The following is an 18,240-nucleotide window of genomic DNA, read 5'->3' on the forward strand; positions in this document are numbered from 1 at the left end:
ACCTGGTCTGGGAAGATCCCACATGCCGCGGAGTAACTAAGCCCGCGCGCCACAACTACTGAGCCTGTGCTCTAGAGCCTGCAAGCCAGAACTACTGAGCCCACGTGCCACAACTACTGAGCCCACGTGCTACAACTACTGAGCCTCTGCTCTGGAGCCTGCGAGCCACAACTACTGAAGCCCACAAGCCTAGAGCCCGTGCTCCGCAACAAGAGAAGCCACCGCAGTGAGAAGCCCGCACACCGGAACGAAGAGCAGCCCCTGCTCGCCACAACTAGAGAAAGGCCCCACGCAGCAACAAAGACCCAATGCAGCCAAAAATAAATTTTAAAAATAAATAATTTTTTTTTTTTTTTTTTTTTTTTTTTTTGTGATACGCGGGCCTCTCACTGCTGTGGCCTCTCCCGTGGCGGAGCACAGGCTCCGGACGCGCAGGCTCAGCGGCCATGGCTCACGGACCCAGCCGCTCGGCGGCACGTGGGATCCCCCCGGACCGGGGCACGAACCCGCGTCCCCTGCATCGGCAGGCGGACTCCCAACCACTGCGCCACCAGGGAAGCCCAATAAATTTATTTTTTAAAAAATACACGAAGCCAAAATGAACTGAACTACAGGGAGAAACAAGCAAACCTAAAAAAATAACTGGAGACTTTAACACCCCCCTTCTCAATAACTGACAGAATTAGCATACAAAAATTCAGTAGGAAACAGTTTGGCAGTGTTTTACAAAGTTAAATATACAGTTCCTATATAACTGGGCAATTCCATTACTAGTTATTGTCCAAAAGAAATGATTATATATGTCCACAAAATGGGTCATTCACAGATGTTCATAGCAGCTTTTCATTATAATACAAAACTAAAAAGAACCCAAATGTCTGACAACAGGTGACAGATAAACAAATTGTGGTATATACGTACCACAGACTATACTACTCAGCAATAACTGATACACACAACATTATGGATGAATCTCAAAAACATTACACTGAGTAAAGAGGTTCTTGCACACAAGTATATTGTATGAATCCATTTGTATCAAGTTCTAGAGCAGATAAAACTAATTCAGACAGCACTAATGTATATTGGAAATTAATCCAAACAGCAATAATCTATAGTGGAAATACAGAACAATGGTTGCCTGGGAAAGGGACTTCCTAAGAGGTAGGAAGGGAACTTTTTTTTTTTTTTTTTTTTTTTTTTTTGTGGTACGCGGGCCTCTCACTGTTGTGGCCTCTCCCGTTGCGGGGCACAGGCTCCGGACGCGCAGGCTCAGCGGCCATGGCTCACGGGCCCAGCCGCTCCGCGGCATGTGGGATCTTCCCGTACCGGGGCACGAACCCGTATCCCCTGCATCGGCAGGCGGATTCTCAACCACTGCGCCACCAGGGAAGCCCGGGAACTTTCTGATTAAGGGTTATGGTCTATTTCTTGGCAGGGGTTTGGGTTACACAGGTGTATGCTTTTGTCAAAATTTAGGTAATGTACATTTAAGATGTGTCCATTTCACCATAAATTTTACAGCGAAAGAAAACTGTAAACAAATACTGAACTCTGATATGCTTGCTGAAGTGTTTAGATCAAAGTGAATTGATGTCTGCAATTTACTTTGAAATGCATCAGAAAAATAAAATGGGTCGATGGATAGGTAGAAGGATGAAGAGATGGGTAGACATGAGATAAAACAAATATACCAAACGTTAATGGTAGAATCTAGGCAGTGGGTATATGGGTATTTGTCATAAAATTCTTCCAACTTTGGTGTATTCAAAACTTTTCATAATAAAATGCTTGGGGCGTGGGGGGCGGAGGAAGCAGACTGGCTATAGACTCCTCTTCCGAGAAGTGGCGCTGAAGATGCATATGTTCTATGTGGAGGCTTAAAACACAGCCTGAAATAGATCTGACATTGGATGTACCATGGGCAGGTCTGCTTCAGCTACTGTGCATATTTCAGAACATAAAATGTAAGAGCTATTTAGAGCGACACCTCTACCAGCAGTAATAAAACACTTAGACAGTCAGACCCAGAACATTTCCTGACATTGACAAGCAGGATAACATACCTGACACATAGGTCTGTCCAAGGCCTTAAACTAATAAAACTGTATCCCCACCGTGTAAACGGTAAGGGGAAAATGGAATATTCTAAACCACACCTGACTGTAGAGTTAATGGTAACGACACACAGGAAGCATATTAGAGATCTGGGGAAAAAACTGCATGTCATTTCAAACTGTAGAATGAATAATAAAGATTCAAATAAATAAAAGTTTCTTCTTCTCAGAGTCACAAGTAACAACACAGGTGAGCCAGCATCTCCCACACCAGGTAACACAACAGGGTCAGACCGACTGCTTTTCTCACTTTCAGAATTCAACTATTCTTTCCACCTCCTGGGTTACAAGATACACACTGCAGTTCGCCATCCTAAGCCTCGAACAAAAGCCCAAATTCCAACTTCCTACTGCACTCATTAAAGAGGATTTCTTTTCATGGCACTGAACACATCTAATGCCTGTGATCAAATGCCCTAATTCTTAACGCAATCCAGCAGAAAACTGCTACTGTTCAGGCACACTTCAGAGGAAAACCTGTAACATTTTTGGCACCAGCACACAGCCAAGAAAAAACGTCCTTTTTATTTCTACTAAATTGACAAATCCAACTCTAAACTCTGTCGCAACTGCATAACCATTAACACTGAGCGTCACATGTGAAGAACGGCCACTGGCCTTGGACTGAGGGATAAGAAAGAGCGAACGGAGCAGTGAAAAGTGCCCACAAAGAATACGGGGCAGGACAATGGCACGGAGGCTGGGCAAATGTGGCTCAGCCCAATCTCCTGCTACAGACCCTAGGTCACATGACCACAGTGAGTGCGGTTTGAGGCCCACACAGAGCACACGCAGGTGGTCCCGCCACTCTGAGTAGCTCGTCCACGTCTAAGGCGACAGTGAAGACCAGGTCCTCAGAACCTTCAGGCTATAATGAGACCAGCTCCCACCGAACCAGTCCTAGCAGAGGACTGACTGCACTAGACTCTTGTCACATCAGCATGATGTCTAGGGTATGCTTCAAAATAACCCACTGTCTTGGTCTGCCTGAACAAAGCACCACAGACCTGGCAGCTTCAACAACAGTTATTTATTCTCTCCCAGTCCCAGAGGCTGGGTGTCTGAGACCAAGGGGTCAGCAGGGCTGGTTTCTCCTGAGGCCACTTCCTCAGTTTGGAAACAGCCATCTTCTCCCTGATCGTCACATTATCTTTCTACTGGATGCACATACCTGGTGTCTCTTTGTCCAAATTTCCTCTTCTTATAAGGACATCAGTCATATGGGATTAGGGCCCACCCTAGTGACCTCACTTACCCTTTTTAAAAAAAATAAATTTATTTATTTATTTATTTTTGGCTGTGTTGGGTCTTTGTTGCTGCATGCAGGCTTTCTCTAGTTGCAGCGAGCGGAGGGCTACTCTTTGTTGAAGTGCACAGGCTTCTCATTGCAGTGGCTTCTCTTGTTGCGGAGCACGGGCTCTAGGTGCACGGGCTTCAGTAGTTGTGACATGCGGGCTCAGTAGTTGTGGCGCGCAGGCTCAGTAGTTGTGGCGCACGGGCTTAGTTGCTCCACGGCACGTGGGATCTTCCCGGGTCAGGGCTCGAACCCGTGTCCCTTGCATTGGCAGGTGGATTCTTACCCACTGCGCCACAGGGAAGCCAAACCTCACTTATCCTTAATCACCTCTTTAAACGCCCTATCTCCAAATGCAGACCCATTCTGAGGTGCTGGGGGGGGGGCGGGTCGGGGCTTCAACATGAGTTGGGGGCACAGGGCATAGTTCAGCCCATTAACACCTGGGGAGCAGGGGTGGATGAGGAAAAAGTGTACCTGAAACAACCTGCCCATGCGTTGATGATATTTGATATTGTGGCATTTGAATCTGCATTAGAAGATTTTCTCTACACTTGTTCTTGATGTCTTCATAACAAACAGGTTTCCTTATTCACTCTTATCAAATCACACTTCCTAAGATCCATCCTCGTCTGTCCTCTGAGCTCCGCTTCAAGCTCTGTGGCCACAGATCTCATCTGTCTCCCCAGCATCTGCACCTGGCGCACAGTCAGTGCCAATGAACAGTTCTTAAAGCAATGAATGAAAACCTCCAATGGCTTCAGCTGCACCCGGGACCAAAACCAACCCTAGACGCACACACCTTGGGCTCCAAGCCCTCCCAGCACTTCAGGGCCTCAGTCCCCACCTTGCCTGCTTCTGTACATCACATGCATGGTCTCCCGGGTGGAATTAGCTGATGCCTCCCTGTCTCTCCTGACATGAGGGCACTGGCCCTCTCTCATTCTCTAACATGGTGTGGGCAGCTTACTCTCCAAATAAAATGAGATGGCCTCAGCCCTTCTCACTATACTAAGCATGTAACAGGCACCCAAATAAATAAATAGGATGATTTCACACCAATCAGCTAAATCTACAGTACTTAACTGTATCACACCACAGAGTGGTGATAAGGATGGAGCAGGTGGGTTATTATTGCTGACAGAAATGAAGAAATAAAAGACTAACAGTAACTGCAGTGATCAAACCTACTGGGTACAGAAGGCACTTGTCCTTGACCTCATAGGGCAGAACACTGACAGCCCTTCCCATTCCAGAGCAGCCCCCTATTGCAGTACTACTGGTCATAAAAACGTCTTCCTCTCAAATGATGCTCAGAGCAGAAACAGAAAAGTACTAGAAGATTCTGATGTGCTTTCTGAACCTAAATTATCATGATCAGTGAGTTATCAATCTGACTGAAGAAGACAAGGGAATTTACATTTCCTAATGCAGAAAATTAATAAATACATGATACTATGTGAACGGTAATTCTCCAAACCAGAAGAGGAATAAGCCTCATGTTTGCCAGTTATTCTGGACTCATCTACTGACGGCCTGACGTCTTGTCTCCACCAGACACCTCTTGCAGTGGTCTTCCGGCCTCCTCCCTGCAGGGTGCAACACTGCCACCAAAGAATCACTGTGACAACTATCCGAGAGGAAAGAAAACAAGGTATAGAGGCACAAATTCACTTTGTTAACCCATATTATGGCTGTGAACCTACAGAATCAATATAGTTATAAAAGCAATTTAGTAGGTGATGACCAGCAGTTAAAAAAAAAAAAAAAAAAAGAACAGAATAAAAAAATCAGAGTGCACTGCTTGTAATAATAATCGTTTCTTTAAACTTTCATTTCAGCTATACAAATACTTATACATATGCACACATACCTGTAGAGAAGGTATGGCTGCCTGAGGGCTGGTCTAGCTCAAACTCCCACTTCCTCACAGACACTAGCTAAGGGATGATTTGGCAAGTACATGGGCTGATAACTGGGGACCCATAACCTAGAGGAATTTTTTCTCCCCACTTTTCTTATGGAAACTTCAAAAATTCACAAAAGTAAGCAGAATAAGGAATAATGAATAACCATTGCCAAAGCATTCAGCTATCTCTCCTCTTTTTCTTTTCTAGTCTGAGCAAAGCAAATCTCCAAAATCATATTGTTTCACCTATAAATACCGCAGTGTATATGTCTATCAGATCAGAACCTGACAAAACGTTACAAATATTACACCCAACAAAATTAATAATAATGCCTCATTATCATTTACACCAAGTCCTACACTTCTAGGGTACTTTATAACCTTTGTTCTTTTTTCATTTAAAGAATACAAATAAAAGAGACCAATGTAAAACTATTTAACTTTGTTCAGGCTGAAATCATGACTACCTGTGGTGCGACCTGTGCCCCGACAGCAGCAGAAGCGGCAGAAACCAGGACCTGAACAAGGCTGAGGGCCAAGGTGACTTCCCACCAACTGTGTCTTCCCAAAGGCTGTGATCCGCATCTGAGTCAAGTGTTTTCATAAAAATGCACGTAATCCAACTAATGCACCTAAGCTTCCTACAAAAAGTAATTACATCCTAACAGAAGAGTATCAAAAGGCATGGAACTTGGGTCTGCTCTGTAAGGAGGAAGCCTCATTCTCCAAACCCCCAAGCAGGAATGGTGGCCTGAAAGGTACCAGTCACTCTGGGGACGTTCAGGCAGGAGAGTGACCTCCATGGTCATTCCTACTCCCTAGGTGGCAGGCCTCTGGCAGCTAGTGGACTTCTCTGTCCACACGTCCATACCCCAGACCTCCCCATCTCCTCATCAGCTCCTCCCACACCCCATCACCCAGCGCCTTCCACAGGACATTACTGGCTCTAGTCACCCTCATCGTATGTGCCAAGGTAGCCTGAGAAAGGACAGGGCTGTACCTGTGCACTTTATATGAAATCCACTCTGGTCTACTGGTTCTCTGGCAGCTCGATGAATCCTGTCCTGAGGAAACAGCCCACGTTAGAACAAGCCTGAATAACTGCTTGACAGAACACCAAGACAAGCATCTGAAGACCTGAAAAGCCTATCAATCCACAATTTTAAAGGCTTAAATGTGCACTTTTTGAGGAAGCTAACTTGGAAAGAGAATTTAAATGTCCAAATGGTACTTCCATAAAACTATTAAGTCATTACTCGCTGCTTCAGATTGAATTTGTGTATAAGTTTTAAAATCGACAGCTCTAGTTAATTTACGATGATGAGAACAACTTAAGCATCAAATTGACTGAGTTGGAGGTGACCTCACATTGAATGGGGGAACAGAGCAGGAAGGTTCTACTGGCTTGTGATTGGCTGAGAGCAAGAGGTAACGTGTGCTAAGTCGTGGCCTGGATAGAAATCTATGCCCCAGAGCTCTCTGTCTAGCCTGCCTGTAGGAAAATGAGATATGGCAGCGGCAGAGTACACAGAAAACACAAACCTCCTGGCTTAGGCAACTGTGTAATAACTGGTTATCTCCTCTAATAGAGACAATGAAATGTATTAATCTTCTCTATGCCTGAATCTTTCCATTGCCCCCACTATAAAATTCTTGAGATTTACTAGTTCTATTCCAAAAGCTCAGGAATGTCTTACCACTTCTCTGTCTCTCTCAATATGCTGAATGTTCAAATGTTTCTTCCAGAGCTGGTTGAAAGTTCTGGGAAAAATTCATTCTCATCCTTCCCCATCAGATAGGCTAGTACCCACCTGAAGGGACTAACTCTCCTTAGCAGGCACCATTTGGACTGACTGTGGAAGATACCGTGCGGCTAGGATTGGTCCTCTGCTAGGACTGAGCCAGCTAATCTACAGAATGCTGGCAGTCAAGAGCACTGGTGACAGGCCTTCTCCTATAAGGGCCCTGGCCCACCTGCCTATCTGTGACAGGAAAGGATGCAACTGACTACATTTCTTATGAAGGCATCTACCAGCTTTGGTAGAAACACTAAACTCAGCTTTCCCCCTTTTTGGTGGGCAGCATCCCTCTGTGGTCTAATGCTTGCAGGCTGAATCACTTTCTTGGGCTGTTTTCCAGACTAAAACCATCTTTGTAGGTAACTGCAACTGATACTGAACTTAAATTACACATGTGTATTAATAACCTAACAAAACAATGAATAAAGAAAGTGAAAGAAGAAGCACTGCACAATCCCCCAAAGACCACCTGGCTACACTTCATTTCAAATACCTTTTTAAAATGGGACACTTTGTGATGAGTAATCGTCAACTGAAGGACACAGCTGGCTCTGAAGAGCAGAAAATCAGAGGATTTATCAAGGTCTGTTTTAAACTTGCGCATAAAAGTGCACACACATTTATTAAAACGAAAATAACAGGTAAGACACTTCGATTATAAAGCCTGTATTTGAAAAAGATACATTTCATTGAAATCCATTTTACATTTTAATGACAGCTTATCTCACATGGCTATTTGCCTCCTTAAAATGCTGAGTTTCTTTATCAATTACTCTAGCTTGTAATTAAAGCCACATTTTAAAAATTACAAAGACTAAGAAGCCTCTTGAACTGTGTCCTAAATCCAACTGCTAAATGTAACGTCACTGAAATCACTCAGCTGGTATTAGGTAGAGCAAAACTCAGCCCGCGCCGGCCGGACCGGACGGTGAACGGGCTGTACCATGAGGAAGTTTTTGCTTTTACTTGGTACCCCAATACTGAAGTCAACTAAGCAGCAAATGTTTCTACATTAACCTTAGACCCCATTTTCTCAAGATGCTAACCCTGGAAAACTTTATGGCCCATAACGGGGTCCAGCTCCTCTGCAGCCCCTGGTCACTGACCCGCGGGGAAGGCCATGTGCAGAGCCTGGGTTTGGGGGAGAGTCACTGACCGGAAGGGGCGGAAAGGCGTGGCTCCTTCCTCCCCCGCGCGCCCGGCCGGCAAAGGACCACCTAACCCCATTGTCCAGGGGCTCGCCTCCTACTCCATCGCGCGGAGACCGACTCCCGCGACCCTGTCCCGGGCCTGACCGTGCGCCGTCCACCCGGGAGCCCCGGCCTGCCCGCCACGCTCACCTCCAACAGTGTGCGCCCCCGGGCCTCCCCACGCCGGACTTCCAACCTGGGGCCTCCCCACGCCGGACTCCCACCTCAGAACTCCCCTTGCCGGGCCTCCCTACGCCGGACTCCCGCCCGGGACCTCTCCACGCTGGAGTCCCACCAGACTCCTGTGCCGGACCTCCCCACGCCTAGCCTCCCCAGGCTGAACCTCCCAAATCAGAACTCCCCTCCACGGACCACCCCAAACCAGACTTTCCCACGCCCCGCACCGGCAGACCGACGGGCGGCCCCGAGGGACCCTCCCGTGTTCCCCTCGCCCCCCGAACCCCAGCCCCTCCGCCTTCCGCCTGCCTCAGTCTGGGGTCCAGCCCGCCCCCCACCCGGCCTTCGGGAGGACGCGCCCCGCAGACTCACCTTCTTGCCCTTCTTGCCCTCTTCCTCCATGTCGCCGCGAGCGGCCCCCGCGGCCCGGCCCGCCCCGGGAGCCCCGCGCCGCCCGCTGCCGCTACATGCTCGCCCGGGCCCCGCGGCTGCTGCCGCTCCTGCGCCGCTTGCCTGGCCGCAGTCTCCGCCCGCGGCCGCCAGGGGCCGTCCGCGCCCTGCACCCCGCACCCCGCACTTCCGGGCCGAGGGCGCGGCCCCGCCCCTGCGAGCACGCCCCTCCCCGCGTGCGCAGGCCCCTTCGGCCCACACGCCCCGCCCCCAATCCTTGTGAGCGGCCGAGAACGCGTCTGCCCTCCCCATCCCTTCAGGGCCGCGGGAGCGCGCCTGTCGCGCCCCTATCCCGCCCCACGCCCTTCAGGGAGGGACGGAACGCGCCTGCCCCGCCTTCAGCCCACCCTCCCGGCCCCTTAGAGCCAAGGGAGCTGCTCCAGCTTTTCAATTCTGCCGCCATCTTTACAGCAGCCAACTTCCCAGCCTGCCTGGCGCTCAGGGAGAGGGAGCTCAGGCCGACAGGAAGCGGAGGACGGGGCCGGTGGGAGGGGTGGAATCTGTGGGGAAGGGGAGGACGGGAAGAGGGTGGGGTGTGGGGCTATAGGAGGGGGCCTGTGGGAGGGGGCCTGTGGGAGGGGAAGGCGGGGCTGACAAAAGGGGCGGGGCCGTGGATGGGAGCGGCCGGCGAGAATAGAAGGTCGTGGCCTGCGGGAAACCAAGGCGGGGCCTCCTGGAGGAGCCGGGCCTTGGGGAAGGGGTGCAGGACCCACTCTCTTTTCTTTTCTCCCTTTGCCTTCCACTCTTGCGGCCACAGTGAAGGTTTTTTCTAAGACTTCGTCTGTTCCAATGTCAGACTTCCTTAGGCAAACCCGTCAGGAAAGTTTAAATACAACAGCGAGCCCGTCCAGACCCTATCAGAATAAAACGTGGAACCTTAACAGTCACTTAGAAATAACTGCCACTTTTTACAAATGAGGTCCCAATGGGTTGGTTTGCCCAAAAGCACACTGCAAACTATACTCACACCCCTACTTCCCTATCGATACCCAAAAACTTTTTGGGCTTTCCGGCTGGTGGGTGTAGATAAGATACTGGAATGTCCCTCTGGGCAGAAATCGTTCCGAGAAAAAGGCCTGGAAAACAGGACATATCTGAGACATGCCCTAACCGCGAACAAACAAGTACGGCGGGGGCAAGAATGCCTAAGCCAATGAGTTTAAAGGTCGCCCCAGCCAATGAGTTTAAAGGTCGCCCCGTTTACCCAATCATTGTGAAACTCCAAATATACCCGCCCTATAAGTGAATAAACCTATAAAATGTGTGTGATTCCGTTTTTACGGGTGCCTCTTCGGCCTCCTGCGTGAGGACCAAGGAACCCCGGTGCACCGGCTCCTAATAAACCTCTTGCGTGTTGCAACGACTCTCGACTCTTGGCGGTTCTTGGGCGAGCTGGGATCCCTCGGAGACCGTTCAGGTCTAACATTTGGGGGCTCGTCCGGGATCCCCACTCGCCCCCGGGTCACAAGAACATCGGGAGTCGGAGGTATCAGGTACGCCTAATTGTCTGTCTGTTTGTCTTCTGTCCTCTGTAAAACGCCATCAGAAAGAAGCCGTGCGAACCGGCTCGCTGTGAAATCTGTATTGGACTCCTGGCTAGGCAGACGTGCCAATAGCTGGTGTCCACGGACCCTGGGGGACGCCCTGGTGGTCCATATGGAAGGAGAGACAAATTTTGTCTCCCCTTCACCCGGTCCTGGCAGGATATACAAACTGCCATCTGAATCTGAGTTGGTTTCAGTTTTAAAACGAGCTCGCGGCGGCAATATTAATGTGTGTCTTCTGAAATTTTATTGTTCTCCTGTGCTCTTTCTCCTGACGGACGATAATGGGACAAACTATGACGACTCCTCTCTCTCTCACCCTAAGTCACTGGACCGAAGTTAGGGCTAGGGCCCACAACCTTTCGGTAGAAGTAAGGAAAGGGAGATGGCAAACGCTGTGTACCTCTGAGTGGCCTATATTTCAGACAGGGTGGCCACCCGAGGGATCCTTTCTGTTAGATCAGGTCAGGCTAGTCAAGTCTAGGGTCTTTAACACAGGACCCCACGGACACCCAGACCAGATACCATATATCCTGGTCTGGGAAGATCTGGTTCTCTCCCCGCCTCCGTGGGTCCGGCCCTTTGTTCCCTCAACAGGCATGTCTGCATGCGCACCAGCACGGTCGGAAGTACTGGCCCTGAAAAAAGCCCCAGACGCCGAGAAGTCATCTGCAGCCCCGGACCCACCAAAGGCGATATATCCAGACTTGCAGTCCGATCTGCTTTTCCTCGATCCCCCACCACCACCTTACCCTCCAGCCCTAGACCCCATACCGCCTCCCGATCCCCCAGCTCCACAACCCTCCGCACCAATAGGGCCACCTGTTGTGGCAGAGGGGGGGGGGGGTCCCTCGGCGGGCACCAGAAGCCAGAGGGCTATTTCCCCGGATTCTACCGCTCTACCCCTTAGAGACTATGGCCCCCCCGATAACCACGGGAATAGGCCCCTCCAATACTGGCCCTTTTCCTCTGCAGATCTTTATAACTGGAAGATGCATAACCCTACTTTCTCTGAAAATCCACAGGCTCTCACTGCTTTAATAGAGTCTCTTGTCTTCTCCCACCAACCCACCTGGGACGATTGTCAACAGCTCCTCCAGACTCTCCTCACAACTGAGGAGAGGCAACGGGTTCTCTTGGAGGCTAGAAAGAATGTGTTAGGCGCCAATGGGCAACCTACCCAGTTGCCTAACGAGATTGATGCCGGTTTTCCACTCGTCAGGCCGAATTGGGACTTCAATACCCCAGAAGGTAAGGAGCACCTGAAGATGTATCGCCAGGCTCTGGTGGCGGGTCTCCATGGAGCGGCCAGGCGCCCCACGAATTTGGCCAAGGTAAGAGAGGTAACTCAGGGGCCCCAGGAGTCGCCAACCGTGTTCCTTGAACGCTTAATGGAGGCTTTTAGACGGTTCACTCCTTATGATCCAACTTCTGAGGAACATAAGGCCACCATAGCAATGGCCTTTATTGACCAGGCGGCCCCTGACATTAGAAAGAAGTTACAAAGGTTGGATGGCCTACAAGGTTTCTCACTTCAGGACTTAGTAAAAGAGGCAAATAAAGTATATTATAAGAGGGAAACAGAAGAGGAAAGGGAAGAAAGAAAGCAGAAGGAGCAAGAGGCCCGTGAATTAAGGCGGGACAAGCGGCAAGAGAGAAATTTGAGTAAGATACTGGCCACTGTAGTCAGAGGAGGAAATATTAGAGACAGGAATAGACAGGAAGGGCGGACAATGGATAAAAGGCGACCGTTAGACAAGGATCAATGTGCTTACTGTAAAGAAAAAGGTCACTGGGTAAGAGAATGCCCTAAAAAGAAGAACGGGGGAAAACCAACCAGAGACAAAATGTTAACCCTGGAAGGGGAAGATAAGGGAAGTCAGGGCTCGGACCCTCTCCCCGAGCCCAGGGTAACTCTTAAAGTGGAGGGGGAACCCGTCCAGTTCTTGGTAGACACCGGAGCTCAGCACTCAGTCCTCCTCCACCCAAAAGGCCCCCTCTCAACTAAAAGGTCATGGGTCCAGGGGGCTACAGGAAATAAGCAGTACTCATGGACCACACGAAGGACAGTAGACCTTGGGGTGGGACAAGTAACCCACTCATTCTTGGTCATACCTGAGTGCCCATACCCTCGGCTAGGCAGGGACTTACTCTCTAAGGTGGGGGCCCAAATCCACTTTCAACCAGAAGGGCCCACCATAAATGACAACCAAGGGAGATTACTCCAAATTTTGACTATGAAGCTGGAAGACGAACATAGGTTATATGAAGTGCCCTCGCCTCCACAAGTTGACATGCAGGATTGGGTGACCAGGTTTCCACAGGCTTGGGCAGAAACTGCCGGTATGGGAATGGCAAAATATCGCCCCCCCGTGGTGGTAGAACTCAAAGCAACCGCCACCCCGGTGACAGTCCGCCAGTACCCTATAAGCAAAGAAGCCCGGGATGGCATTCGTCCTCACATACAAAGGTTGCTGGAATTAGGGATCCTGGTAAGGTGCCAATCTGCATGGAATACCCCTCTTTTACCAGTTAAAAAGCCAGGAACTAATGATTACCGGCCGGTACAAGACCTACGTGAGGTGAATAAGCGGGTAGTGGACCTCCACCCCACGGTGCCCAACCCCTACAATCTCTTAAGTACTCTTCCACCTCAGCACACTTGGTACACTGTTTTGGATCTTAAAGATGCCTCCTTCTGCCTGAGACTCTCCTCTCTCAGCCAGCCCTACTTTGCATTCGAGTGGAAGGATCCAGCTTCTGGGATGTCAGGCCAGCTGACCTGGACTCGCCTGCCACAAGGATTCAAGAACTCCCCCACCATTTTCAACGAGGCTCTCCACCAGGATTTGGCATCTTATAGAGAATCCAATCCTCAGGTAACTCTACTTCAATATATTGATGACATTCTTTTAGCTGCTGAGACCCAAGAAGACTGCATCAGGGGAACTGAGAGGCTGTTAACAGAACTTGAGACATTGGGATATCGGGCTTCAACAAAGAAAGCACAAATATGTCAACGACAGGTCAGTTACCTGGGGTACTTGTTAAAAGGAGGACAGAGATGGCTCTCGGAAAGCAGGAAAGACACCGTTGCCCAGATACCGGCTCCCAAGAGTCCCAAACAGGTTAGGGAATTTTTGGGGACGGCCGGATTCTGTAGGCTATGGATTCCAGGGTTTGCTGAGTTAGCAGCCCCTTTGTATCCCCTGACCAAGAACGGCATCCCTTTCGCTTGGGGTGATAAAGAACAACGGGCTTTTGACCAAATTAAACGAGCCCTACTATCAGCCCCGGCTTTGGGGCTACCAGATGTAACTAAGCCTTTCCATCTGTACGTGGCCGAGAATAAAGGCATCGCAAAGGGAGTACTAACTCAGAAACTGGGCCCCTGGAATCGCCCGGTTGCGTACCTATCAAAGAAATTGGATCCTGTGGCAGCAGGATGGCCCGCCTGCTTAAAAATAATCGCCGCTGTGGCCACTTTGGTCAAAGATGCTGACAAATTGACTTTGGGACAGAACTTAACGATAACAGCCCCCCATGCATTAGAAAGTGTGATTCGTCAGCCACCCGACAGGTGGCTAACAAATGCCAGAATGACTCATTACCAAGCCCTGCTGTTAAATTCAGACCGTATTAAGTTTACATCAGCCACAGGACTTAACCCGGACACCTTGCTGCCTGACCCCGACCTGGAAGGCACCACCGTCATCCATGATTGTCAGGAAGTATTGGCTGCAGCATACGGTAGCAGGCCAGACTTGATGGATCAGCCTCTCCCCGATGCCAACTTTACCTGGTTTTCCGATGGAAGCAGTTTCCTAGAAGAAGGTAAGCGTCGGGCGGGAGCAGCTGTGGTAGATGGGAAAGAGGTCATCTGGGCAGCCGCATTACCGCAAGGGACATCGGCCCAGCGGGCTGAACTAATTGCCATGACCAGGGCATTGGAACTAGCAGAAAACAAAAAGGTAAACATCTATACGGACAGTAGGTACGCATTTGCTACCGCCCACGTCCACGGGGCCATCTACCAACAAAGAGGGTTGCTCACCTCGGCGGGCAAAGAAATTAAAAACAAAGAAGAAATAGTGGCCCTGCTAGCTGCCCTCATGCTCCCCACTAAAGTCAGCATCATTCATTGCCCCGGGCACCAGAAGGACAATACCCCGGTGACACGGGGCAACAACATGGCAGATAGGGTGGCACGAGAAGTGGCACTAGGGGAAATCATACTAGAACTATCGGACAAGAGTCCTGGGGAACCAAATGACGGGGGAATAACCCCCCCAGCCATAACCAAAGACACATTGTCTCCTCAACAAGCAAAATCCATGCTACAACAAATTCACAGATGGACACACTTGGGAACCAAAAAGATGGTATCTCTACTACACAAGACAGGTTATGATACCCCTGGACTAACCAAATTAGCTGAACAGATTGCCCGGGAGTGCATTCCATGCCAACAGGTAAACTCCCATAAAGGAAAGCTTGAGAGCGGGAAAAGGCTCAGAGGAGACCGCCCAGGAGCCTATTGGGAGGTCGACTTCACTGAAATACGCCCTGGAAGGTATGGTAACAGGTATCTCCTAGTTTTCATAGATACCTTCTCAGGATGGATAGAAGCTTTCCCAACGAAAAAGGAGACAGCTACTGTGGTAGCCAAGAAGATCTTAGAAGAAATTTTCCCCCGGTTCGGGGCACCAAAGGTAATAGGGTCCGATAATGGTCCTGCCTTCGTCGCCCAGGTAAGTCAGGGTGTGGCCAAATACCTGGGGACTGATTGGAAATTACATTGTGCCTATAGACCCCAGAGTTTAGGACAGGTAGAAAGAATGAATAGAACTCTAAAAGAGACCCTAACTAAATTGTCCATAGAGACTGGCGGTACAGATTGGACGGTGCTCCTTCCCTTAGCCCTGTTCCGGGCTAGAAATACCCCCTCCCGCTATCATCTCACTCCATTTGAAATACTATACGGGGCCCCACCTCCCCTTCTCACGCTCGGGGAAGGAATAAGTCCTGACTGCCAGAATAACACTGACTTATATGCTAGGCTATTGGGACTCCAGTTGGTCCAAAAGGAGGTGTGGTCCCAGCTGGCAGAGGCTTACCGACCGGGGACACCAGCAGAGGCTCACCCCTTCCAAGTCGGAGATTCCGTGTACGTCCGTCGGCACCGAACCCAGACACTAGAGCCTCGGTGGAAAGGACCATACATCGTCCTGCTCACCACCCCCACGGCTATAAAGGTAGACGGCATCGCTGCTTGGATTCACGCCTCACACGTAAAAGCTGCGCCAGCGTCTGCATCATCATCGGAATGGCGGGCCCAAAAGACCAGCAACCCGCTCAAGCTCAAGCTCCTGCGATCATCAGACTCATAACTCTGACTTTGTTACCCCTACTGGCTGTGAGTAACTTTAGTCCTCACCTGCCCCAGCGCTTAACCTGGCAGGTAATTTCCCAAACTGGAGATGTAATATGGTCTGTTAGCCATACCGCTGCCCCTTGGACCTGGTGGCCAGACCTCTTTCCCGATATTTGTAAATTGGCCCTGGGAACCCCCGGCTGGGATCTAGAAGGATATTACAATCAACAAACTGTCCCGACTCAACCTTCCCCGCCCGGGGGGGGACGCCCAAAATTAATATGGGGGGCAGGTTGTTCAACCCAGAGTCGGAGAAGCATGCTCAGGGCCCTCTCCTTTTATATATGCCCCGGGTTCCATCGTCACCGATCCCTGAATTATCAATGCGGGGGGAAAGAACATTTCTATTGCAAAAGCTGGGGATGTGAAACCACAGGGGACACCTACTGGAAGCCCACCTCTAGCTGGGACTTTATCAAGGTAACGGCCAACTACACCCATCAGAAAAATAGCCACTGGGCCAACGTGCCCGAATGTTCAAACTGGTGCCATCCCCTTAAAATTTCTTTTAGTGAACCTGGGAAGAAAAACAAAAATTGGGCAAATGGCCATTCATGGGGTATCAGGTTTTACACACCTGATATTTTTTCATATGATGATGGGTTGCTAATGACCATCAAGTTAAAGATCGAAACCCCTACTCCCGTTCCTGTGGGCCCCAATCCTGAGATTGGGCACTCTCTGCTACCCTGGGCCCCACCCACAATGCTACCAGGGATAAGAAACCAGACTTCTTGACCAAGGAAAATAACAATCGAACCCAAAACCCCCCGGGACCGAATGCTTTCGTTGGTTCAGGCGGCTTTCGGGGTCCTAAATGCCACAAATCCAGAGGCTACCAAATCATGTTGGCTTTGCTATGCTGCTCCTCCCCCTTATTATGATGCTATAGGATATAGTTCTAATTTTAGTAATGTCAACTCTCCAGATAAATGTCGATGGAAACAAGAAGGAAATAGTAAATTGACCCTGTCCTCAGTATCAGGAAACGGTACATGTGTAGGAACGCGCCCCCCTCCCCCCACCCCGTCCCATCGACATCTCTGTACCAATTCAAGCCTCCCACAGGGCTCAGGATATCTCCTCCCTCCTCAGGATGGATGGTGGGCATGATGTAGCACAGGACTGACCCCTTGCATTTCTCTAGAGGTCCTCAATGCTTCAACCGACTTTTGTGTGTTAGTCCAGCTGGTCCCCAGACTCATCTATCATTCGGATTCATCCTTTCTAGACGAATATGAAGGCAAAAGGAGATTTAAGAGAGAGCCCATAACCCTCACCCTGGCTGTACTCCTAGGACTAGGAATGGCAGCCGGAGTAGGAACAGGTGCAACAGCCCTCATCCAACAACCTCACTACTATGCTAACTTAGGACAGGCTGTAGATATCGACCTCCAGGCGTTAGAGAGTTCCATAACTCAGTTAAAATAATCACTCACCTCGCTCTCAGAAGTGGTAATGCAGAACAGGAGGGGACTAGACCTGCTGTTCCTTAAGGAGGGTGGACTATGTGCCGCACTAAAAGAAGAGTGCTGTTTTTATATTGATCATTCTGGGGCTATCACCAAAACTATGGACAGGCTTAGGGAGCGCCTGGAAAGGGAAAATCAAAAAGGATGGTTCCAATCATGGTTTGATAAATCTCCCTGGCTTACTACTTTAATTTCCACCTTGTTAGGACCCCTCATTATTTTGTTGTTGCTCTTAACTTTTGGACCATGCATTTTAAATCGCTTGATAGCCTTTATCAGACAGCGTGTCAGTACGGTACAGGTGTTAATGTTAAGACAACAATACCAAAGCCTACAAAAAGAAGCTGAAATTCCATGATTGAAATTAATTGCAAAAAGAAAAGGGGGGAATGTAGGGCCTCAACTATACTCACACCCCTACTTCCCTATCGATACCCAAAAACTTTTTTGGCTTTCCGGCTGGTGGGTGTAGATAAGATACTGGAATGTCCCTCTGGGCAGAAATCGTTCCGAGAAAAAGGCCTGGAAAACAGGACATATCTGAGACATGCCCTAACCTGGAACAAACAAGTACAGCGGGGGGGGGGGGGGGGGTGGGGGTGGGGGTGGGGGGGGGGGCAAGAATGCCTAAGCCAATGAGTTTAAAGGTCGCCCCAGCCAATGAGTTTAAAGGTCGCCCCGTTTACCCAATCATTGTGAAACTCCAAATATACCCGCCCTATAAGTGAATAAACCTATAAAATGTGTGTGATTCCGTTTTTACGGGTTCCTCTTCGGCCTCCTGCGTGAGGACCAAGGAACCCCGGTGCACCGGCTCCTAATAAACCTCTTGCGTGTTGCAACGACTCTCGACT

The 18,240-nt window shown here is 49.6% G+C and overlaps 1 protein-coding gene and 1 long non-coding RNA gene across 7 annotated transcripts in view; one reads left to right on the forward strand and one right to left on the reverse strand.

The window, feature by feature from the left end:
* The window catches only part of CCM2 (CCM2 scaffold protein), a 56,910-nt gene extending 47,940 nt beyond the window's left edge, over nt 1-8,970 (reverse strand). The window contains exons 1-2 of one of the 6 annotated variants that reach the window (XM_059073621.2): nt 8,859-8,939; nt 6,321-6,384 (exon numbers count right to left, since the gene is read on the reverse strand). Coding sequence is in view for 2 of the 6 variants with exons in the window: in XM_059073623.2 (XP_058929606.1) it covers nt 8,859-8,888 (30 nt within the window). In the remaining 4 variants the exon portion in view is untranslated. Of the gene's footprint in view, nt 1-4,891; nt 5,037-6,320; nt 6,385-8,858 lie in introns of those variants that run through there. The other 5 variants (XM_059073623.2, XM_059073622.2, XM_067043043.1 and 2 more) reach the window with 5 other exon arrangements.
* An 851-nt stretch (nt 8,971-9,821) lies between these two features.
* LOC136794889 (uncharacterized) lies at nt 9,822-18,232 on the forward strand. Its single transcript, XR_010842363.1, has 2 exons — nt 9,822-10,429; nt 15,540-18,232. It is a non-coding gene; the product is annotated as an uncharacterized lncRNA (long non-coding RNA).
* The last annotated feature ends 8 nt before the right edge of the window (nt 18,233-18,240 follow it).

This window comes from Kogia breviceps, chromosome 9 (genome assembly GCF_026419965.1).
Source record: "Kogia breviceps isolate mKogBre1 chromosome 9, mKogBre1 haplotype 1, whole genome shotgun sequence".
NCBI classification, from domain to species: Eukaryota; Metazoa; Chordata; class Mammalia; order Artiodactyla; family Physeteridae; genus Kogia; species Kogia breviceps.